A 19,209-nucleotide genomic window follows, 5' to 3' on the forward strand; every position below is an offset into this window, starting at 1 on the left:
ATCGGTCCTATTACAGAGAGAACGGCACATTTTGGTCCTCTTACAGGGAGCATGACACAGATCAGTCATTATTACAGAGAACGACACAGATCGGTCACTATTACAGGGAGAACGACACAGATCGGTCACTATCAGAGAGAACGACACAGATCGGTCACTATTACAGAGAGAACGACACAGATCGGTCACTATTACAGAGAACGACACAGATCGGTCACTATTACAGAGAAAACGACACAGATCGGGCACTATTACAGAGAGAATTATGTAGATCGGACAGGACTCACCACATGAAAACTCAGCCAATCTGTCTGCAGAGACCCCCGATGCTAACAGCAGCTGGTCTTTGAAGTCTTCTACCTAGCAACAAAATCAGAAATACTTTGTGTATTATGTGCAGTAGCTCACCCAGCTCCATTACATTTCAATGATACGCCGTTTTTCCCCTTTATTCTCTCATGGGATATGGGCAGCACTGGCAAAGCCAGCATTTGTTGCCCATCCCTAATTGCCATTTCAGAGGGCAATTGAGTCAAACATACTGGAGTGACAAGTAGGCCAGCCCAGGTAAAGACATTAGTGAACCAGATGGATTATGAAATTTGATAATTTTCATGATCATAATCACTGATCCAGCTTAATCTTCCAGATTTACCAATGGAGTTGAAATGCCACCAGTTGCCCTGGTGGTTTTAAACCAGTGTCCTCAAATCACTAGCCTAGGCCTCTGGCTTGCTAGTCCAGTGGCATTATCACACCAATTCCCTTTGGCAACACCTCAAGACTGTGCAAATCCTCATCTTCCTCAGTTAGTCATTCCTCCTACACTCCTCAGGAGGCTTCTGAAACTCAACCTTTTACTATAACTTTCATTATATCCTGTTGCCTTTCCTACTATTTGCAATATTAGTGGTTTTGCACTGTGGCTTCTGAACCATAGAAAATAGGAGCAAGATGAGGCCATTCAGCCCTTTGAGTTTATTCCACCATTCATCAGGATCATGGTTGACAATCCAATTCAATAGCTTGATCCCGCTGTCCCTCCATATAATTAGATCCTTCACAAAGATTCAATGACAAGACACTGGACTCATTCCTGTTTCCAATGATTCTACATACATCTTTTTAGTTAAGCTAAAGTTTACGTTGTTGGGATTTCTCAAATGGAGTCCATTGCCTGCTATTTCTTTTGGCTATTCCCAACACAATCCAGATTTAAATGATACTCCTGAGGTGGAAAAGAGTCCATTGATTGTAGCAATGAGGTTAGACTTTAGTTCACATGAGGGGCGCGATTCTCCACTCCCACGCCAAAGTGGCCGCGCCGTCGTGAACGCCGTCGAGGTTCACGACGGCGCGGAACGGCCCCGATCCTGACCGATTCAGGGCCCGAAAAAGGGCTAGGATCGGGGCCGTGAGAACCTCGGGGGGGCGTTCCGCGAAGGCCGCGTCGCCACCGTGCGACGCCCGAATGACACCGCTGCGTCATAAATTGCGCGAACCGCGCACAGAGGACACTGAGGAGATGGTTGAGCCCCGAAGAGCCGCACCGAGGTTCCGGGATACGGACCTGGACACCCTGCTGGATGAGGTGGAGCGGAGAAGGGGCACCCTCTGCCCAAGACGTGGGCATCGCCAGCCATCCAGCGCGGTGAGGCGCGGCTGGCGGGAGGTGGGCACTGCAGTCAGTGCTGTGGGGCAGACCCCCCGGACGGGGGAGCAGTGCCGCAAGAAGCTGCACGACCTCACCCGGGCTGCCAGGGTAAGTGCCATGAGGGTGCCCCCAGGCTCCCCACCCCCCGGCACGGGGGGGCAAGTGGTGTTGGGGAGGGGGGGGGGGCGCTGGGAGTGTTGGGGGGGGACTGGGGCATCAGGGGGACTGGGGCAGCAGGGGCGATGTTGAGGGGGGTCAGGGTGTTTAGGGGGGGGCATGGTGCCCAACTATCTACTCGACCCACATGAGCCCCGGGACCCCCCTGGAGCGAACCCATGGCGTGCTGTCTCCTGAACCAGCAACAATGTTGTCAATATCTGCATGCCCTGATGATACCCGCCTAATGGTGATGCTTTATCCGACCCCCCCCCCCTCCCCAGGACAAGACAGCGCATAACCAGCGGGAGCGCATGAGAACCGGAGGGGTTCTCGGGTCCTGCACCCCCTAACCATTCACGAGCAGAGGGCCCTGGACCTCGCTGGGGCATCCGCCACCCAGGAGATCGCGCCATGCCAGGTCGGAGGTGCAGAAGCAAGTGAGAGAACCCTGCATGTCCTCTCCACCCCCAACCCGTCATCGCCCCCCCTCACACTCTGGCCACTGCACCCCAGATCCCATCCCCCTTCACACTCTGGCCACTGCACCCCAGATCCCATCCCCCCTCACACTCTGGCCACTGCACCCCAGATCCCATCCCCCCTCACACTCTGGCCACTGCACCCCAGATCCCATCCCCCCTCACACTCTGGCCACTGCACCCCAGATCCCATCCCCCTTCACACTCTGGCCACTGCACCCCAGATCCCATCCCCCCTCACACTCTGGCCACTGCACCCCAGATCCCATCCCCCCTCACACTGTGCACCCACCACCACCATACACCCGGGCCACCGTGTCTAACGAACCCCGAATCTTTTATGTTCCCCAGGGCCATCGGCCGAACCTTCAGGGACGTCTCGCCCAGGAAGCAGCGCAACGCCACCCACCGCAACGGCACCCAGAGGTTGGCAGTTGGTCGGACAGGAGGGCAGACCTCACAGTCTGGGACACAGGACCGGGACGCTGAGACCTACGGGACAGACATTAATCAGGGGCACAGGGTGGACAGTAATGCCGAAGCCCACATCACGGCCACACACCCTCTGGATCGAACTGGAGGTCAAGACGACATGGCCCGCATGGAGCTTGCGCCGGGCCATGAGGGGGACCAGTCCACACCAGACTTCTTGACGGATGATGACCTTGAGCTTGCTGTCTCCCACACCTTTCACCATCGCAGAGACACTCACCTCCGTTGGGCAGATAAGTGATGAGGCTCCCGGGTCACAGTATGGTGCGCACCCCACAGCCGAGCCGGTACAGCAGGGGGAGTTTGGAGCAGACGAGGGGCTGGACGGTCGGAGGGCAGCCAAGGCCCAGCAACCAGCTGCCACCCAGAAGGTTCCCGGGTTCCTGGATGTAATTGACCCACCCGGACAACCGATGCGTATGGACACCCAGGGACTGAGTAACGGGATGAGGGCCATCTTCCAGGACCTGCACACGCATCCAGGTCCAGGAGCAGGGAGTGGTGCCACTCATCGCAGCCACCCAGGCCGACACCGCACGGGTGGCGTCCGCGGTGGAGGCAATGGGTGAAGGGGTTTTGGCGATGGGTCAGGTTCTGCAAGGCGTTGGGCTTCACGTGCACGCGTCATCCATGGCCTAGGAGCGGGCTGCCCTCTCACAGGTAGCCACGCGCCAGAGCCAAGTAAACATTGCCGCCGCTCTCCGGGCCCTGGCTGAGTCTCACCATGCCATGGCCCGGTTCGAGCAAGCGATGGCTCAGTCCCAGCAGTCAGTCGCGGAGAGCATAGACCGCCTGGCGCACGTGATGGATGGCGTCGCGCACTCACAGGTTGAGATCGCACAGTCCATGGCAGGAATGTCGCACTCCCTGGGCCCCGTCTCGGCAAACATTCGGACCGCGGTCGATACCGCTGCAGGCCTCCAGGACTGGCAGCGCCAGGTGTTGGGGGTGCGACGGGGCATGTCTCCGAGCGCATCTCCGTCCCACAGTGAGGCCTGGGCTCCCCGAGGGAGGAGGTGGTTCTGGGGCCCGTCCCGGTAGCTCCACCAAGGGACGTCCCGGTACACTCGGCCTCTCCCCGTTCCGTCCCTGGCGCATCTGGTGGGGAGCGGGCAGGTCAGGGTGGCACCACGCCATCCAGCACGCCCGCAGAGCAGCCTGGCCCATTGAAGCCGGGCCGCCCCAGGAAACGCATGCCGAAGGGGAGTCATGTCGAAGGGCGTGATTCACAGCAGTCCACCTCCACTCCTGCTGTACCATCTGGGAACACACCTAGACCTAAATACATGAATAGGATGAGAATAGAGGGATACGGACCCAGGAAGTGTAGAAGATTGTAGTTTAGTCAGGCAGCATGGTCGGCACGGGCTTGGAGGGCCGAAGGGCCTGTTCCTGTGCTGTACATTTCTTTGTTCTTTGTTTGTTCTTTGTTCTAGACGTAGTGGTAGGGCCCGTAAGGCAAAGTAGTTAGGCACGTAAGAAGTTGGCACGGGTGCAGGGCACAGTTTAGTTGTAGGGGGTAGGGCACCTATGTTCACCCCACGAATAAACGCACTGTTAAATCTGACTTGTAAGACTGTGTGCTATGTCTGGTGCCAGGGGGCACGGGAGGGTGCCCGATTGGCGTCGTGGTATACGAGCCGTTCAAGGTCTGTTCCGGATGTGGTGACCCTTTCCCCCCCCCGCCCCCCCATAATCGGACACCGTTGTCCTCGGTACACCGACGCCAGCCACCCCACGGGCATGTGGTGAAATATCCATCACGAAGACTGTGACCACTGGAGTGCATGGTTCAGCTATAGCCATGAGTCAGACCTTGGCTGGCGAATGTGAGCACACAGCTCATCGCAGAGCGGGCTGTCATCATTCAACATGGCACTGATCACACCTGCTTACACAATCATCAATGTTGTGCAATCCCTTAGTGCCGCAGTGGTAAGGTGATGTGGAATTGTTGCCGTGTACGCGGTGCGGGGGTGTGTGGTGGGTGCTGTGTGGTGCCCGTGTGCAGGAGTGATGGTGCAAATGGCAGCGTTCAGCGAATCCCACCCCCATAGTGCGTGAACCGTGCGACCACCAACGCGTCACGTGCCCACTGTCCCTGGCGGTGCCGTCGCGCAGCCTCCTGGGCGTAACGAGCTGCCGGGCAGTGTCTGCGTCCTGCGCCCCTCCCCCCACCCTGATGCGCCCCATCATCCTCATCCTCCGCATCCTCCTCTTCCCCATCCCCCTCGTTTGCGTTGGCTCCGGTGCCGTCGGGTCCTCCCTCCGGCTCCTCCACCAGGTCATCTCTCCTCTGCATGGCAATGTTGTGCAGCGCACAGCAGACCACAACTATGCGACCGACCCTGTTGGGCCGGTACTGCAGGGCCCCTCCTGATCGATCCAGGCATCTGAAGCGCATCTTCAGCAGCCCGAAGCACCGCTCCACCACACCCCTGGTTGCTGCATGGGCCTCGTTGTATAGGCTCTCCGCGTTGGTGTGAGGCCTCCGTATTGGCGTCAGCAGCCATGACCTCAACAGATAGCCCCTGTCGCCCAGCAACCAGCCCCTCAGCCAGGGGGGGGGCATCCATCGAACATTGCGGGGATGAACGACAGTGCCAGAATGTAGGCGTTATGCATACTGCCGGGGTACTTTGCACACACGTTCATGATCTTCATGTGGGGGTCGCACACCACCTGAATGTTCATGGAGTATGCACCCTTCCTGTTCATGAACACGTCCCTGCTGTCTGCAGGCTGGCGCATGGGGACGTGCACACCATCGATGACACCCTGGACCATCGGTATTCCGGCCACCTTGGAGAATCCACGTGCCCGTGCTTCCTGCTGTGCTCGGTCCTCGGGGAATTGAATGTACCTGTCCGCGATGGCGTACAAGGCGTCGGTGACGGCCCTGATGCACCTGAGGACCGATGCCTGTGAGATCCCGGATAGGTCCCCGCTCGGCGCCTGGAAGGAACCGGTCGCATAAAGGTTTAGGGCCACCGTCACCTTGACGGAGACTGGTATAGCGTGTCCTCCTCCCATTCCACGTGGTGCGAGGTGCGCCACGAGCTGGCATATATGTGCGACCGTCTCCCTGCTGAACCGTAGTCTCCTCCTGCATGTGATGTCCGGTAGGGCCTCGAACGACATTCTGTCACGGTACACCCTCGGCCTTGCTGGACGCCTGTGGCGCCCTAGCATCACCATCAGTGGATCCTCCTCCTCCTCCTGCTCCCCCCCAAGCACTTCCTCTGCATTCCTCGCCGTCTGGCGGTCAATGTTCCCCTCGGCATCCCCCTGTACATTCAGGTCCTGAGCGCCTGCGGCCTGCGTGTCGACGACGGGCCACTCCGCGGCCATCCCCTCTGCTGCACCGGCGACCACTGCATCTGCAGCCACTGTGGGCTGTCCGACTCTACGCTGCCGGATGGCAAACTCCAGAACTGCGGCTCCAACCACGGCAGTGAACATCACTGTCTGGTTGGCATACATGGTGACCTGCAGGAGGGTGGTGGGGGGCAGAGAAACGACTTGTTACACGGAGGTTCTTCCACACCTCGCCAGCCGGGTTGCATGGGATATCTGTGTGCCCCGGTGGGATGGTCGCGCTGCAGATACGCAGCCAGCCTAACACCTGGTCACTGTCTGCGTCCAACGGTCACTTCACACCGTACTGCTCACCAGTGTGCTACTGCGCCCATCAGCCACACGCACCCTGCGGCCGTGTCTTCGTCACCGTCCTGCCATATCAGGGCGGCTGACATGTGGCATCCATCCACACTCCCCCTCACCCCCCTCCCACCTGCACACTCTCCCGCCCCCCCCCACCTGCACACTCTCCCGCCCCCCCCCACCTGCACATTCTCCCACCCCCCCTCCCACCTGCACACTCTCCCTCACCCCCCCACCTGCACACTCTCCCGCCCCCTACTTCCCCCCCCACCTGCACACTCTCCCGCCCCCCCCTCCCACCTGCACACTCTCCCGCCCCCTACTCCCCCCCCCCACCTGCACACTCTCCCTCACCCCCCCCTCCCACCTGCACACTCTCCCGCCCCCCCCCTCCCACCTGCACACTCTCCCGCCCCCTACTCCCCCCCCCCACCTGCACACTCTCCCTCACCCCCCCCCCCCTCCCACCTGCACACTCTCCCTCACCCCCCCCCCCACCTGCACACTCTCCCGCACCACCCCCCCTTTGGCCGCAGCCTTCTCAGGGAAGCCGACCCGGTCTTCGGGCGCTGCGCTACAGTCCGCTCACCTCCCTGCTCAGCGTCAACCAGCGACGACTTTAAATAGCAGGTGTGCATGGCGACGGTGTGAACTGGGGTCACGCCGTCGGGACTTCGGCCCATCCGGGCCTGAGAATAGCAGGGGTGCCGGAGAATCGCCGTTTTGGGTGTCTCGGGCGATTCTCCGGCCTGCGAAACTCGACGGGGCCGTTCCCGCCGCTTAGGAGAATCGCGGGAGGGCGTCGGACCGGCGTCGCGGGAAGTTTTGGCGGCCCAGGCGATTCTCCCAACCGGCGTGGGAGTGGAGAATCGCGCCCGAGGTGTTTGAACCTGCTCTTTGTTTAGTACAAGTAAATTATTGCCCATCCAAATAGCTGGTTCTTACCTCTCAGAATACCTACTGGACAACCAATCTCTGCCCTTTCAGCTGCAGCTAGTGTGCGTGAAAATCTTCCCTATATTGTCATGTGAGAGTACCTTTAAGAAATGGGTGTTTAAGAAATGTACCTTTAAGAAATAGGTGTTTATCAGTGATGTCAGAGTGTGGGTGGAGCTGGGCTGTCTGTCAGCTTTTACTTTCGTTTTAGGCTGTTTGCTGCAGGGTGTGTTTTAGTTTCGTTTTCAGAGCTGGATAGCTGCAGTCACAGCCAGAAGGGGTATTAGTCTCTCTCTCTGTGATCTAAAAACTGCAAATCGATCCTTTGGTGATTTAAAACTAATAACTGCTCTCAGTAGTGACTTTAACCTGATGTGCTTCTGTTAAAGGTTTTGTTTTTAAGTCTTATGGATGTTAAAAGGAAAGCTTAAAGGATGTTGCTCAGAAGGGAAGGTGGGAGAGGAGCAGAGCATTAGTAATTGGGGACTCGATAGTCAGGGGCACAGATAGGGGATTTTGTGGGAGCGTGAGACTCACGTTTGGTATGTTGCCTCCCAGGTGCAAGGGTACGTGATGTCTCGGATCGTGTTTTCCGGGTCCTTAAGGGGGAGGGGGAGCAGCCCCAAGTCGTGGTCCACATTGGCATAGGTAGGAAAGGGGACAAGGATGTCAGGCAGGCTTTCAGGGAGCTAGGATGGAAGCTCAGAACTAGAACAAACAGAGTTGTTATCTCTGGGTTGTTGCCCGTGCCACGTGATCGTGAGATGAGGAATAGGGAGAGAGAGCAATTAAACACGTGGCTACAGGGATGGTGCAGGCGGGAGGGATTCAGATTTCTGGATAACTGGGGCTCTTTCTGGGGAAGGTGGGACCTCTACAGACAGGATGGTCTACATCTGAACCTGAGGGGCACAAATATCCTGGGGGGGGAGATTTGTTAGTGCTCTTTGGGGGGGGGGGGGTTTAAACTAATGCGGCATGGGAACCTGGATTGTAGTTTTAGGGTAAGGGAGAATGAGAGTATAGAGGTCAGGAGCACAGATTTGACGTCGCAGGAGGGGGCCAGTGTTCAGGTAGGTGGTTTGAAGTGTGTCTATTTCAATGCCAGGAGTATACGAAATAAGGTAGGGGAACTGGCAGCATGGGTTGGTACCTGGGACTTCGATGTTGTGGCCATTTCGGAGACATGGATAGAGCAGGGACAGGAATGGATGTTGCAGGTTCCGGGGTTTAAGTGTTTTAGTAAGCTCAGAGAAGGAGGCAAAAGAGGGGGAGGTGTGGCGCTGCTAGTCAAGAGCAGTATTACGGTGGCGGAGAGGATGCTAGATGGGGACTCATCTTCCGAGGTAGTATGGGCTGAGATTAGAAACAGGAAAGGAGAGGTCACCCTGTTGGGAGTTTTCTATAGGCCTCCAAATAGTTCGAGGCATGTAGAGGAAAGGATGGCGAGGAGGATCCTGTATAAGAGCGAAAGTAACAGGGTAGTTATTATGGGAGACTTTAACTTTCCAAATATTGACTGGAAAAGATATAGTTCCAGTACATTAGATGGGTCGTTTTTTGGAGGGTTTCCTGACACAATATGTTGACAGGCCAACAAGAGGCGAGGCCACGTTGGATTTGGTTTTGGGTAATGAACCAGGCCAGGTGTTGGATTTGGAGGTAGGAGAGCACTTTGGGGACAGTGACCACAATTCGGTGACGTTTACGTTAATGATGGAAAGGGATAAGTATACACCGCAGGGCAAGAGTTATAGCTGGGGGAAGGGCGATTATGATGCCATTAGACGTGACTTGGGGGGGATAAGGTGGAGAAGTAGGCTGCAAGTGTTGGGCACACTGGATAAGTGGAGCTTGTTCAAGGATCAGCTACTGCGTGTTCTTGATAAGTATGTACCGGTCAGGCAGGGAGGAAGGCGTAGAGCGAGGGAACCGTGGTTTACCAAAGAAGTGGAATCTCTTGTTAAGAGGAAGAAGGAGGCCTATGTGAAGATGAGGTGTGAAGTTTCAGTTGGGGCGATGGATAGTTACAAGGTAGCGAGGAAGGATCTAAAGAGAGAGCTAAGACGAGCAAGGAGGGGACATGAGAAGTATTTGGCAGGTAGGATCAAGGAAAACCCAAAAGGTATTCCATAGGTATGTCAGGAATAAGCGAATGACTAGGGAAAGAGTAGGACCAGTCAAGGACAGGGATGGTTTGTTCCACCCGGGGAAAAAGTCTCTGACTGTCTACTCTATCTATTCCCCTAATCATCTTAGAGATAGGGGAGATACTAAATGAATATTTTTCGTCAGTATTCACTCTGGAAAAAGATAATGTTGTGGAGGAGAATGCTGAGACCCAGGCTATTAGAATAGATGGCATTGAGGTACGTAGGGAAGAGGTGTTGGCAATTCTGGACAGGCTGAAAATAGATAAGTCCCCGGGGCCTGATGGGATTTATCCTAGGATTCTCTGGGAGGCCAGGGAAGAGATTGCTGGACCTTTGGCTTTGATTTTTATGTCATCATTGGCTACAGGAATAGTGCCAGAGGACTGGAGGATAGCAAATGTGGTCCCTTTGTTCAAAAAGGGGAGCAGAGACAACCCCGGCAACTATAGACCGGTGAGCCTCACGTCTGTAGTGGGTAAAGTCTTGGAGGGGATTATAAGAGACAAGATTTACAATCATCTAGATAGGAATAATATGATCAGGGATAGTCAGCATGGCTTTGTGAAGGGTAGGTCATGACTCACAAACCTTATCGAGTTCTTTGAGAAGGTGACTGAACAGGTAGACGAGGGTAGAGCAGTTGATGTGGTGTATATGGATTTCAGTAAAGCGTTTGATAAGGTTCCCACGGTAGGCTATTGCAGAAAATACGGAGGCTGGGGATTGAGGGAGATTTAGAGATGTGGATCAGAAATTGGCTAACTGAAAGAAGACAGAGGGTGGTGGTTGATGGGAAATGTTCAGAATGGAGTTCAGTTACAAGTGGCGTACCACAAGGATCTGTTCTGGGGCCGTTACTGTTTGTCATTTTTATCAATGACCTAGAGGAGGGCGCAGAAGGGTGGGTGAGTAAATTTGCAGACGATACTAAAGTCGGTGGTGTTGTCGACAGTGTGGAAGGATGTAGCAGGTTACAGAGGGATATAGATAAGCTGCAGAGCTGGGCTGAGAGGTGGCAAATGGAGTTTATTGTAGAGAAGTGTGAGGTGATTCACTTTGGAAGGAATAACAGGAATGCGGAATATTTGGCTAATGGTAAAGTTCTTGGAAGTGTGGATGAGCAGAGGGATCTAGGTGTCCATGTACATAGATCCCTGAAAGTTGCCACCCAGGTTGATAGGGTTGTGAAGAAGGCCTATGTTGGCCTTTATTGGTAGAGGGATTGAGTTCCGGAGTCAGGAGGTCATGTTGCAGCTGTACAAAACTCTCGTACGGCCGCATTTGGAGTATTGCGTACAGTTCTGGTCACCGCATTATAGGAAGGACGTGGAGGCTTTGGAGCGGGTGCAGAGGAGATTTACCAGGATGTTGCCTGGTATGGAGGGAAAATCTTATGAGGAAAGGCTGATGGACTAGAGGTTGTTTTCGTTGGAGAGAAGAAGGTTAAGAGGAGACTTAATAGAGGCATACAAAATGATCAGGGGGTTAGATAGGGTGGACAGTGAGAGCCTTCTCCCGCGGATGGAAATGGCTGGCATGAGGGGACATAGCTTTAAACTGAGGGGTAATAGATATAGGACAGAGGTCAGAGGTAGGTTCTTTACGCAAAGAGTAGTGAGGCCGTGGAATGCCCTACCTGCAACAGTAGTGAACTCGCCAACATTGAGGGCATTTAAAAGTTTATTGGATAAACATATGGATGATAATGGCATAGTGTAGGTTAGATGGCTTTTGTTTCGGTGCAACATCGTGGGCCGAAGGGCCTGTACTGCGCTGTATCGTTCTATGTTCTATTACTTAGTGTTGTAGTCTTTGGGGGTTGTATTTGAATTAAGATAATCACAGTGTTTTAAAAAGGTTAACTTGAGTTCATAGACTAAACATGGTTTTGCTTTAAAAAATACTTTTCCATTTCTGCTGTACCACACCTGTAGAGTGGGCCGTGTGCTCCCCAAACCACAAACTATTAAAGGTTGTGGGTCAGGTGAATTCCATGATACACTTTGGGGTTCTCGAAACCCTGGCCCATAACAATATTTTGTTACAATGCGTAGAAAGAGAAAATAGGAGCAGGATGAGGCCATTCGACCCATCGAACCTGCCCTGCCATTCATTATAATCATGGCTGATCATTCAACTCAGTAACTGTTCCCGCCTTCCCTCCATATCCTTTGATCCCCTTTGCCTCAAGAGCTATTATCTAACTTCTTCTTGAAAACATACAATTGCTTTCTATGGAAGCGAAGTCCGCAGGCTTACCACACTCTGGGTGAAGAAATCTCTCCTCATCTCTTGTCCTAAATGGTTTACCCTGTATCTATAGACTGTGATTCCTGCTCCTGGACTCATTCATCATCAGGAACATCCTCCCTGCATCTACCCTTAGTCCTATTATAATTTTATAGATTTCCATGGGATCCCCCCTCATTCTTCTGAACGCCAGAAAATATAATCCTGATTCACTCAATCCTTCCTCGTACGTCACTCCCACTATCCCAGGAATCAGTCTGGTAAACTTCCTCTTCACTCCCTCTATAGCAAGAACATCCTTCCTCAGATAAGGAGACCAAAACTGCACACAATATTCCAGGCATGGTCTCACCAACGTTCTGTATAATTGCAGCAAGGCAACCCTCCTCCTGTATTCGAATCCTCTCACAATGAAGGTCAACATATATTTTGCCTTCTTTACCGCTTGCTGCACCTGCATACGTACCTTCAGTGACTGGTGTATGAGGACACCCATGTCTGGTTGGATGTTCCCCTCTCTGCATAAACACCAGGAAATCCCAACAATGTAGAAGGAAGCCATTTGGCCCATCGAGTTTTTACCGACCCTCTGAAAGAGCATTCGTCCACCTCCGCCTACCCCAGTAACCACGCGCATTGATCACAACTAATCCACCTAATCTGCACATCCTTGGACTGCGGGATGAAACCGGAACACTTGGAGGAAATCCAGGCAGCCACGTGAAGAACATGCAAACTCCACACAGTCATCTAAGGCTGGAATCGAACCCAGCATAACATGAGAATCAATTTCTTTAGTGTTAACCTTCTCTCAGTTTGCAGTCTGCCCAGAGACAGAACTTTACAACCAGGCATCACCACAGCACAGGCTAGTGAATGAAGCTTACACTTTAGTGTGATGCTGAGGCAGCACCACATTGTCGTAACATTATCGAAGTGCGATTTGTTAGGCTGCTTTGCTATTCTGCTCGGTTTTGCTAGCTTAGATACTGGGAGTTGATCGACTCAGTTGGCAGGATGGGTAGAACGTGGTGTGGAATAGCACCAATAGTGTGGCTTTGGTCTTTGTTTTGGCTGAGTTACCTCTTGGAGCCTGTCTCATTGTCTTGACTCTTGGTGAGTCTCTCAATCTATAGCCATTCAGATAATGACCTGTCTTCCTGTTTTTGCTGCCAAAGTGGATAACCTCACATTTATCCACATTGTACTGCATCTGCCATTCCTTTGGCCATCCACTCAATTATCCAAATCACACTGAAGGATCTCTGCATCCTCGTCACAGTTCACCCTCCTACCCAGATTTTTGTCATCTACAAACTTTGAGATTTAACATTTAGCTCCCTTGTCTAAATCATTAAAACATTCATTGTGAATTGACGGGGTCCTAGCATTGATCCCTGCAGTACTCCATAGTCGCTACTGACCATAACAAGACCTGGAGCTGGATTCTCCGAGACATCGTGCCGAAATCGTGAAAAGTGATTGGCTGGAGAATCGGCTCTGCCGCCAAAATTGGCAGAGACGCTTTTTTCGCGCCGATTTCCAATTCCCGGACCCCCCAACGCAACGGAATCGCGGCATCGACCAAGTGGCCCGGAGAATCGCCTCAGGTCCCCCGACGACCGATTCTCCAGGGCCCCAGCGATTCTGAGGCCTGGATGGGCAGAGTTCCCGACGGCGTGGTTCTAACTACCTAAAAACCGTGAAGCCGGCATGTCAGCTGAAGCGGCTGTGGGAGGAGGTAGGGGTTGGCGTGGGGTGGGGGGGGGAAAACGACGACTGCAGGCTCCCGAAACTGACATTGGCCGTGCGTTCTGCAGGGGGGGGCGGGGGGGGAAGGAGAGGGAAAGTGGGGGGGCAGGCCGAGCAGTTGGGGAGCCCCTGACATGTCTGGGCGGTGTCCACACCACGCAAGGAGCCCCATTACGGTGGCCATCTTGTTGGCCACCCACCCCGATCCCTGGGTGGACGCCGAGGAGATGGCCGTATGGGTATGACCGTATGAGAATCCTGCAAGTCTGCGCCCGATACATGGGCAGTGTACATGACCCGTTCGTGTTGGCCCGAAGCATGATCCCCGGCATGCTCGAGGGATGCCCCTCCCCCTGGCAGCGAGGGTGGTTGCTGGGCGACAGGGTTTACCTGTTGCGGTCGTGGCTGATGATGCCTATACGGAGGCCACAGAGCGACGCGGAGAACTGGCACAATGGTGCCCATTGTGCGACGAGGGTGTGGTGGAGGTGCTTCGGGGTCCTGAAGATGCGTTTCAGGTGCCTGGACCACTCTGGGGCGGCCCTCCAGTACGAGCCGCATCGTTGTGGTCTGCTGCGTCCTCCATTATTATGGCACAGCAGAGGGGTGATGTTCTGGAGGAGGATGAGGAGCAAGGGCAGGCCTCATCAGATGGGGAAGATCGGGGGGGGGGGGGGGGGGGGGGGGGAAACAATGGGCTGGACATGGGGACGGCCATGCACGGGAGGCCACACTACTCTATCGCCAGGGCCAGCGAGCACGGGACGCTTTAGTCGACGCACGTTTCACCAACTGGCGGCGGCGGCGGGGTTGCTCGGCAGGGGCACCCGTGCCAACTTAGCTAGTGTCTAGTTCTTTGGCCTTACGGGCCCTATCACTACATCTAGGTGGTTCCCCAGATGGTACAGCAGGAGTGGGGGTGGACTACTGGGACCTCTGTGGGGAGGAAGGGGGGGAACTGGGACGGCGCCACCTTCCTCTGTGTCTGTGTGACGCCGGCTAGCACCTGGGCAATGTCGCCGATGCTCTCAGCCATGGCCTGCCGGGATTGGGCCACGCTGAAGAGCGCCACTGCAATCTGCAGCTGGCTCTGGCACATGGCTGCCTGTGGGTGGGCAGCCCTGTCCAAGGCCACGGACCCCACCTGCACAGAATGCTCCAGGCCTTGCAAAACCTGACCCATGTCCGACACTGTCGCCCCCATTGCCTCCACTGCGGACGCCGCTACCAGTGCGGTTTCGGCCTGGGTGGCACGCATGACGGGCATCACTCCCTGCTCCTGCACGCGGTTGGACTCCTCCACCTACGTCTGCCGGTGCTGCAAGCCGGCCGTCATCCCCTCCTCTACTCCCCGAGTCTCTGACTGCGCTTGAACGATGGGTGGAAATGGACCTTCCTGGAGCCCGGGACCCGTCTCAGTTGCAGCTTGTGGCTGGGGCTGGGCTGCCATCCGGCCCCTCGACTGCTCCTACCTCCACGTGCTGTGCCGGACGTGAAACTCCGCGGTCTTCACGACGGCGTCAACACCCCCGTTTTGGGAGAATTCAGCCCCATTTATTCCTACTCTTGTTTCCTGTCTGCTAATCAGGTTTCTATTCATCTCAATACACTACCCATAATCCCATATGCTTTCATTTTACATGCTAATCTCTTATATGGAACATGTCGAAAGCCTTCTGAAAGTCCAAATAAGCCACATCCACTGGCTCCCCATGTCAACCCTACTGTTTACATTCTGGAAGAAATCCAGTAGATTTTTCAAGCATCATTTCCCTTTCATAAATCCATGACTCTGTCGTATCCTGCCACTGTTTTCCAAGTGCTTTGCTATTAAATCTTTAATAATGGACCCGAGCATTTTCCCCACTACCAACGTCAGGCTGACTGGTCTAGAAGGGTGGCACAATGGCTCGCACTGCTGCCTCACATCTCCAGGGACGCGGGTTCAATTCCAACCTTGGGTGACTGTCTGTTTGCACTTTCTCCCCGTATCTGCGTGGGTTTTCTCCGGGTGCTCCGGTTTTCTCCCACAGTCCAAAGATGTGCAGGTTAGGTGGATTGGCCATGCTAAATTGTCCATTAGTGTCCAAAAGGTTAGGCGTCGGCTTAATTGGGGTGCTCTCTCCAAGGGCTGGTGCAGACTCGATGGACCGAAAGCCCTCCTTCTGAACTCTAGGGTTTCTAGGATTTCCTGTTTTCCCCACTTTCCTTTTTAAATAGTGGGGTTACATTCTCTCCCTCTTGTTTCAAGCAGATGCAAAATATCCCTTTATCAAAGTGGAGTGTCCTAGACATCTCTTTACAGCAAATGATTGCTGTTTTTAAAAGTGGATTGGGACCCGAGGTGGTTTTGTTTGAGTGGAAGTAAAGATAGCAGTTAAGGGTTACTGTGTTACTGTATTGATTAGCATTGTTTAAGGGGTAATTGTAAGCTATTTCCGAACATCACCACCATAGTTTAGGGGTCTATATCCAGCCCTCACTCACCTTTTTTGCCCCTAGATGTTTCCTAGCTCGGCACATTGTTGGAGCCAATATCCTTCCGCTCTGTTGTGGTAATTTTCTCTTTAACCAGCAATGCAACTCCACCACTTTTTCCTTTTTGTTTGTCCTTCCTAAATATTGAATGCCCCTGGATGTTCAATTACCGTCCCTGGTCAGCCTGCAACCATGCCATCATAGCACAACTATATCATACCCATTTACAAATTAATTCATGCACTTTCTGTGTTAAAACACAAAGTCTTATGGTTTGTCTTTTTAACATCCCTCATCCCTTTCCATTCACTGTGACCCCGTTTGATCCTGGCCTCTGATTTCTCTGCCCATCACTTTTCCTATTAGTGGCTGATTCCTGTTTGTGTTTCCACCTCCTCAGACTCCTTTCATAGGTTCCCATCCCCCTTCCATTTTACCCACAGATAAAGGAAATTTGATAATTGTTTTCTTGGATGTCTCAGTGAGTCAGTATACTTTGGGTACAGAGGTGGAAGTTCTTGCTTCACTGTTACACGCGTATGATTTGGGGGCGATAGGATGGGGTGTAGGGCAGCACAGAAAAATATTTGCTGGGGTGAAAATGTGGAGGCATTTGAAGAGAATGAACATAGAACATTAAAACAGTACAGAACAGTACAGGCCCTTCAGCCCACGATGTTGTGCTGACCATTTATTCTAATCCAAGGTCAACCTAACCTACACCTCTTCAATTTACTGCTGTCCATGTGGCTGACAAAGAGTCGCTTTAAATGTCCCTAATGACTCTGACTCCACCACCTCCGCTGGCAGTGCATTCCACACACCCACCACTCTCTGTGTAAAGAACCGACCTCTGACATCTCCCCTATACCTTCCTCCAATCACCTTAAAATTATGGCCCCTCGTGACAGCCATTTCCGCCCTGGGGAAAAGTCTCTGGCTATCCACTCTATCCATGCCTCTCATCACCTTGTACACCTCTATCAAGTCACCTCTCTTCCTTCTTCGCTCCAGTGAGAAAAGTCCTAGCTCCCTCAATCTTTCTTCAGAAGACATGCCCTCCAGTCCAGGCAGCATCCTGGTAAATCTCCTCTGCACCCTCTCCAAAGCATCCATCCTTCCTTTAATATGGCGACCAGAACTGGACACAACATTCCAAGTGTGGTCTAACCAGGGTTTATAAAGCTGCAGCAAAACCTCGTGGCTCTTAAACTCAATCCTCTCTTAATGAAAGCCAACACACTATACACCTTCTTAACAACCCTATCAACTTTGTGGGATCTATGTACGTGGACCCCAAGATCCCTGTTCCACCACACTTCCAAGAATCCTGCCTTTAACACTGTATCCAGCATTCAAAATCGACCTTCCAAAATGAATCACTTCACATTTATCTAGGTTGAACTCCATCTGCCACTTTTCAGCCCAGCTCTGCATCCTGTCAATGTTCTGTTGTAACCTACGACAGCCCTCAACATTATCTACAACTCCACCAACCTCCGTGTCATCGGCAAGCTTACTAATCCACCCTTCGACTTCCTCATCCAAGTCATTTATAATAACCACAAAGCAGAGGTCCCAGAACAGATCCCTGTGGGACACCACTGGTCACCGACCTCCAGGCGGAATACTTTCCATCCACTACCACTCGCTGTCTTCTTTCCACCAGCCAATTCTGTATCCAGACAGCCAAATACCCCCTAACTTTCTGAATGAGTCTATCATGGAGAACCTTATCAAATGCCTTACTGAAATCTATATACACATCCATTGCCCGACCTTCATCAATGTGTCTCATCACATTCTCAAAGAGTACAATGAGGCTTGTGAGGGATGACCTGCCCCTCACAAAGCCATGCTGACTATCTTTAATCAAACTGTTTTTCTAAGTAATCATAATTCCGATCTCTCAGAATCCTTTCCAATATTTTGCTCACCACAGACCTAAGACTGTTGGGTCTGTAATTCCCAGGGATTTCACTATTCCCTTTCTTGAACAGTGGACAACATTCGCCTCCCTCCAATCATCCGGTACTACTCCAGTGGAGAGTGAGGACGCAAACATCATCGCCAACGGCGCAGCAATCTCCTCCCTCGCTTCCAGTAGTAACCTTGGGCATATTCCGTCTGGCCCAGGGGACTTATCTATCCTGATGCTTTTCAAAATTTCCAGCACATCCTCCTTCTTAATATCAACCGGTTTGAGTCTATTAACCTGGTTCACTGTTCTCACGAGCAACAAGGTCCCTCTTTCTAGTGAATACTGAAGTAAAATATTAATTTAGGGCCTCCCCCATCTCCTCAGATTCTAGGCACAAGTTCCTTCCACTATCCCTGATCGGCCCTCCTCTCACCCTGATCATCCTCTTATTTCTCACGTAAGTGTAGAACGCATTGGGTTTTTCCCTAATCCTTCCTGCCAGGCCTTTTTCATGCCTCCTTCTAGCTCTCCCAAGTCCATTTTTGAGTAACCCTCTAGAGCCGAGTCACATCCTTGCTTCCTCAACCTTATGTAAGCTTCCTTCTTCCTCTTGACTAGAAGCTCCACTTCTCTTGTCATCCAAGGTTCCTTCACCTTACCATTCCTTCCTCGTCTCAGTGGGACAAAACTATCCAGCACTCGCAGCAAGTGCTCCTTAAACACCCCCCACATTACTGTTGTGCATTTCCCCAAAAACAATTGTTCCCACTTTATGCTCCTCAGCTCCTGTCTAATAGCAGTATAAGTTCCCCATCCCAAATTAAATACCTTCCCATACAGTCTGTTCCAATCCCTCTCCATGAACAAAGAACAAAGAAATGTACAGCACAGGAACAGGCCCTTCGGCCCTCCAAGCCCGTGCCGACCATGCTGCCCGACTAAACTACAATCTTCTACACTTCCTGGGTCCGTATCCTTCTATTCCCATCCTATTCATATATTTGTCAAGATGCCCCTTAAATGTCCCTATCGTCCCTGCTTCCACTACCTCCTCCGGTAGCGAGTTCCAGGCACCCACTACCCTCTGCGTAAAAAACTTGCCTCGTACATCTACTCTAAACCTTGCCCCTCTCACCTTAAACCTATGCCCCCTAGTAATTGACCCCTCTACCCTGGGGAAAAGCCTCTGACTATCCACTCTGTCTATGCCCCTCATAATTTTGTATACCTCGATCAGGTCTCCCCGCAACCTCCTTCGTTCCAGTGAGAACA

General features: G+C 52.9%; 1 protein-coding gene across 5 annotated transcripts in view; it reads right to left on the minus strand.

The window, feature by feature from the left end:
• The window catches only part of ddx11 (DEAD/H (Asp-Glu-Ala-Asp/His) box helicase 11), a 231,371-nt gene that overhangs the window by 85,083 nt on the left and 127,079 nt on the right, over positions 1-19,209 (minus strand). For all 5 annotated transcript variants that reach the window (XM_072484222.1, XM_072484224.1, XM_072484223.1 and 2 more), the window contains exon 19: positions 288-360. In XM_072484222.1, the coding sequence (XP_072340323.1) occupies positions 288-360 (73 nt within the window). The remainder of the gene's footprint in view (positions 1-287; positions 361-19,209) is intronic.

Source organism: Scyliorhinus torazame, chromosome 19 (genome assembly GCF_047496885.1).
Source record: "Scyliorhinus torazame isolate Kashiwa2021f chromosome 19, sScyTor2.1, whole genome shotgun sequence".
Classification (NCBI taxonomy): Eukaryota; Metazoa; Chordata; class Chondrichthyes; order Carcharhiniformes; family Scyliorhinidae; genus Scyliorhinus; species Scyliorhinus torazame.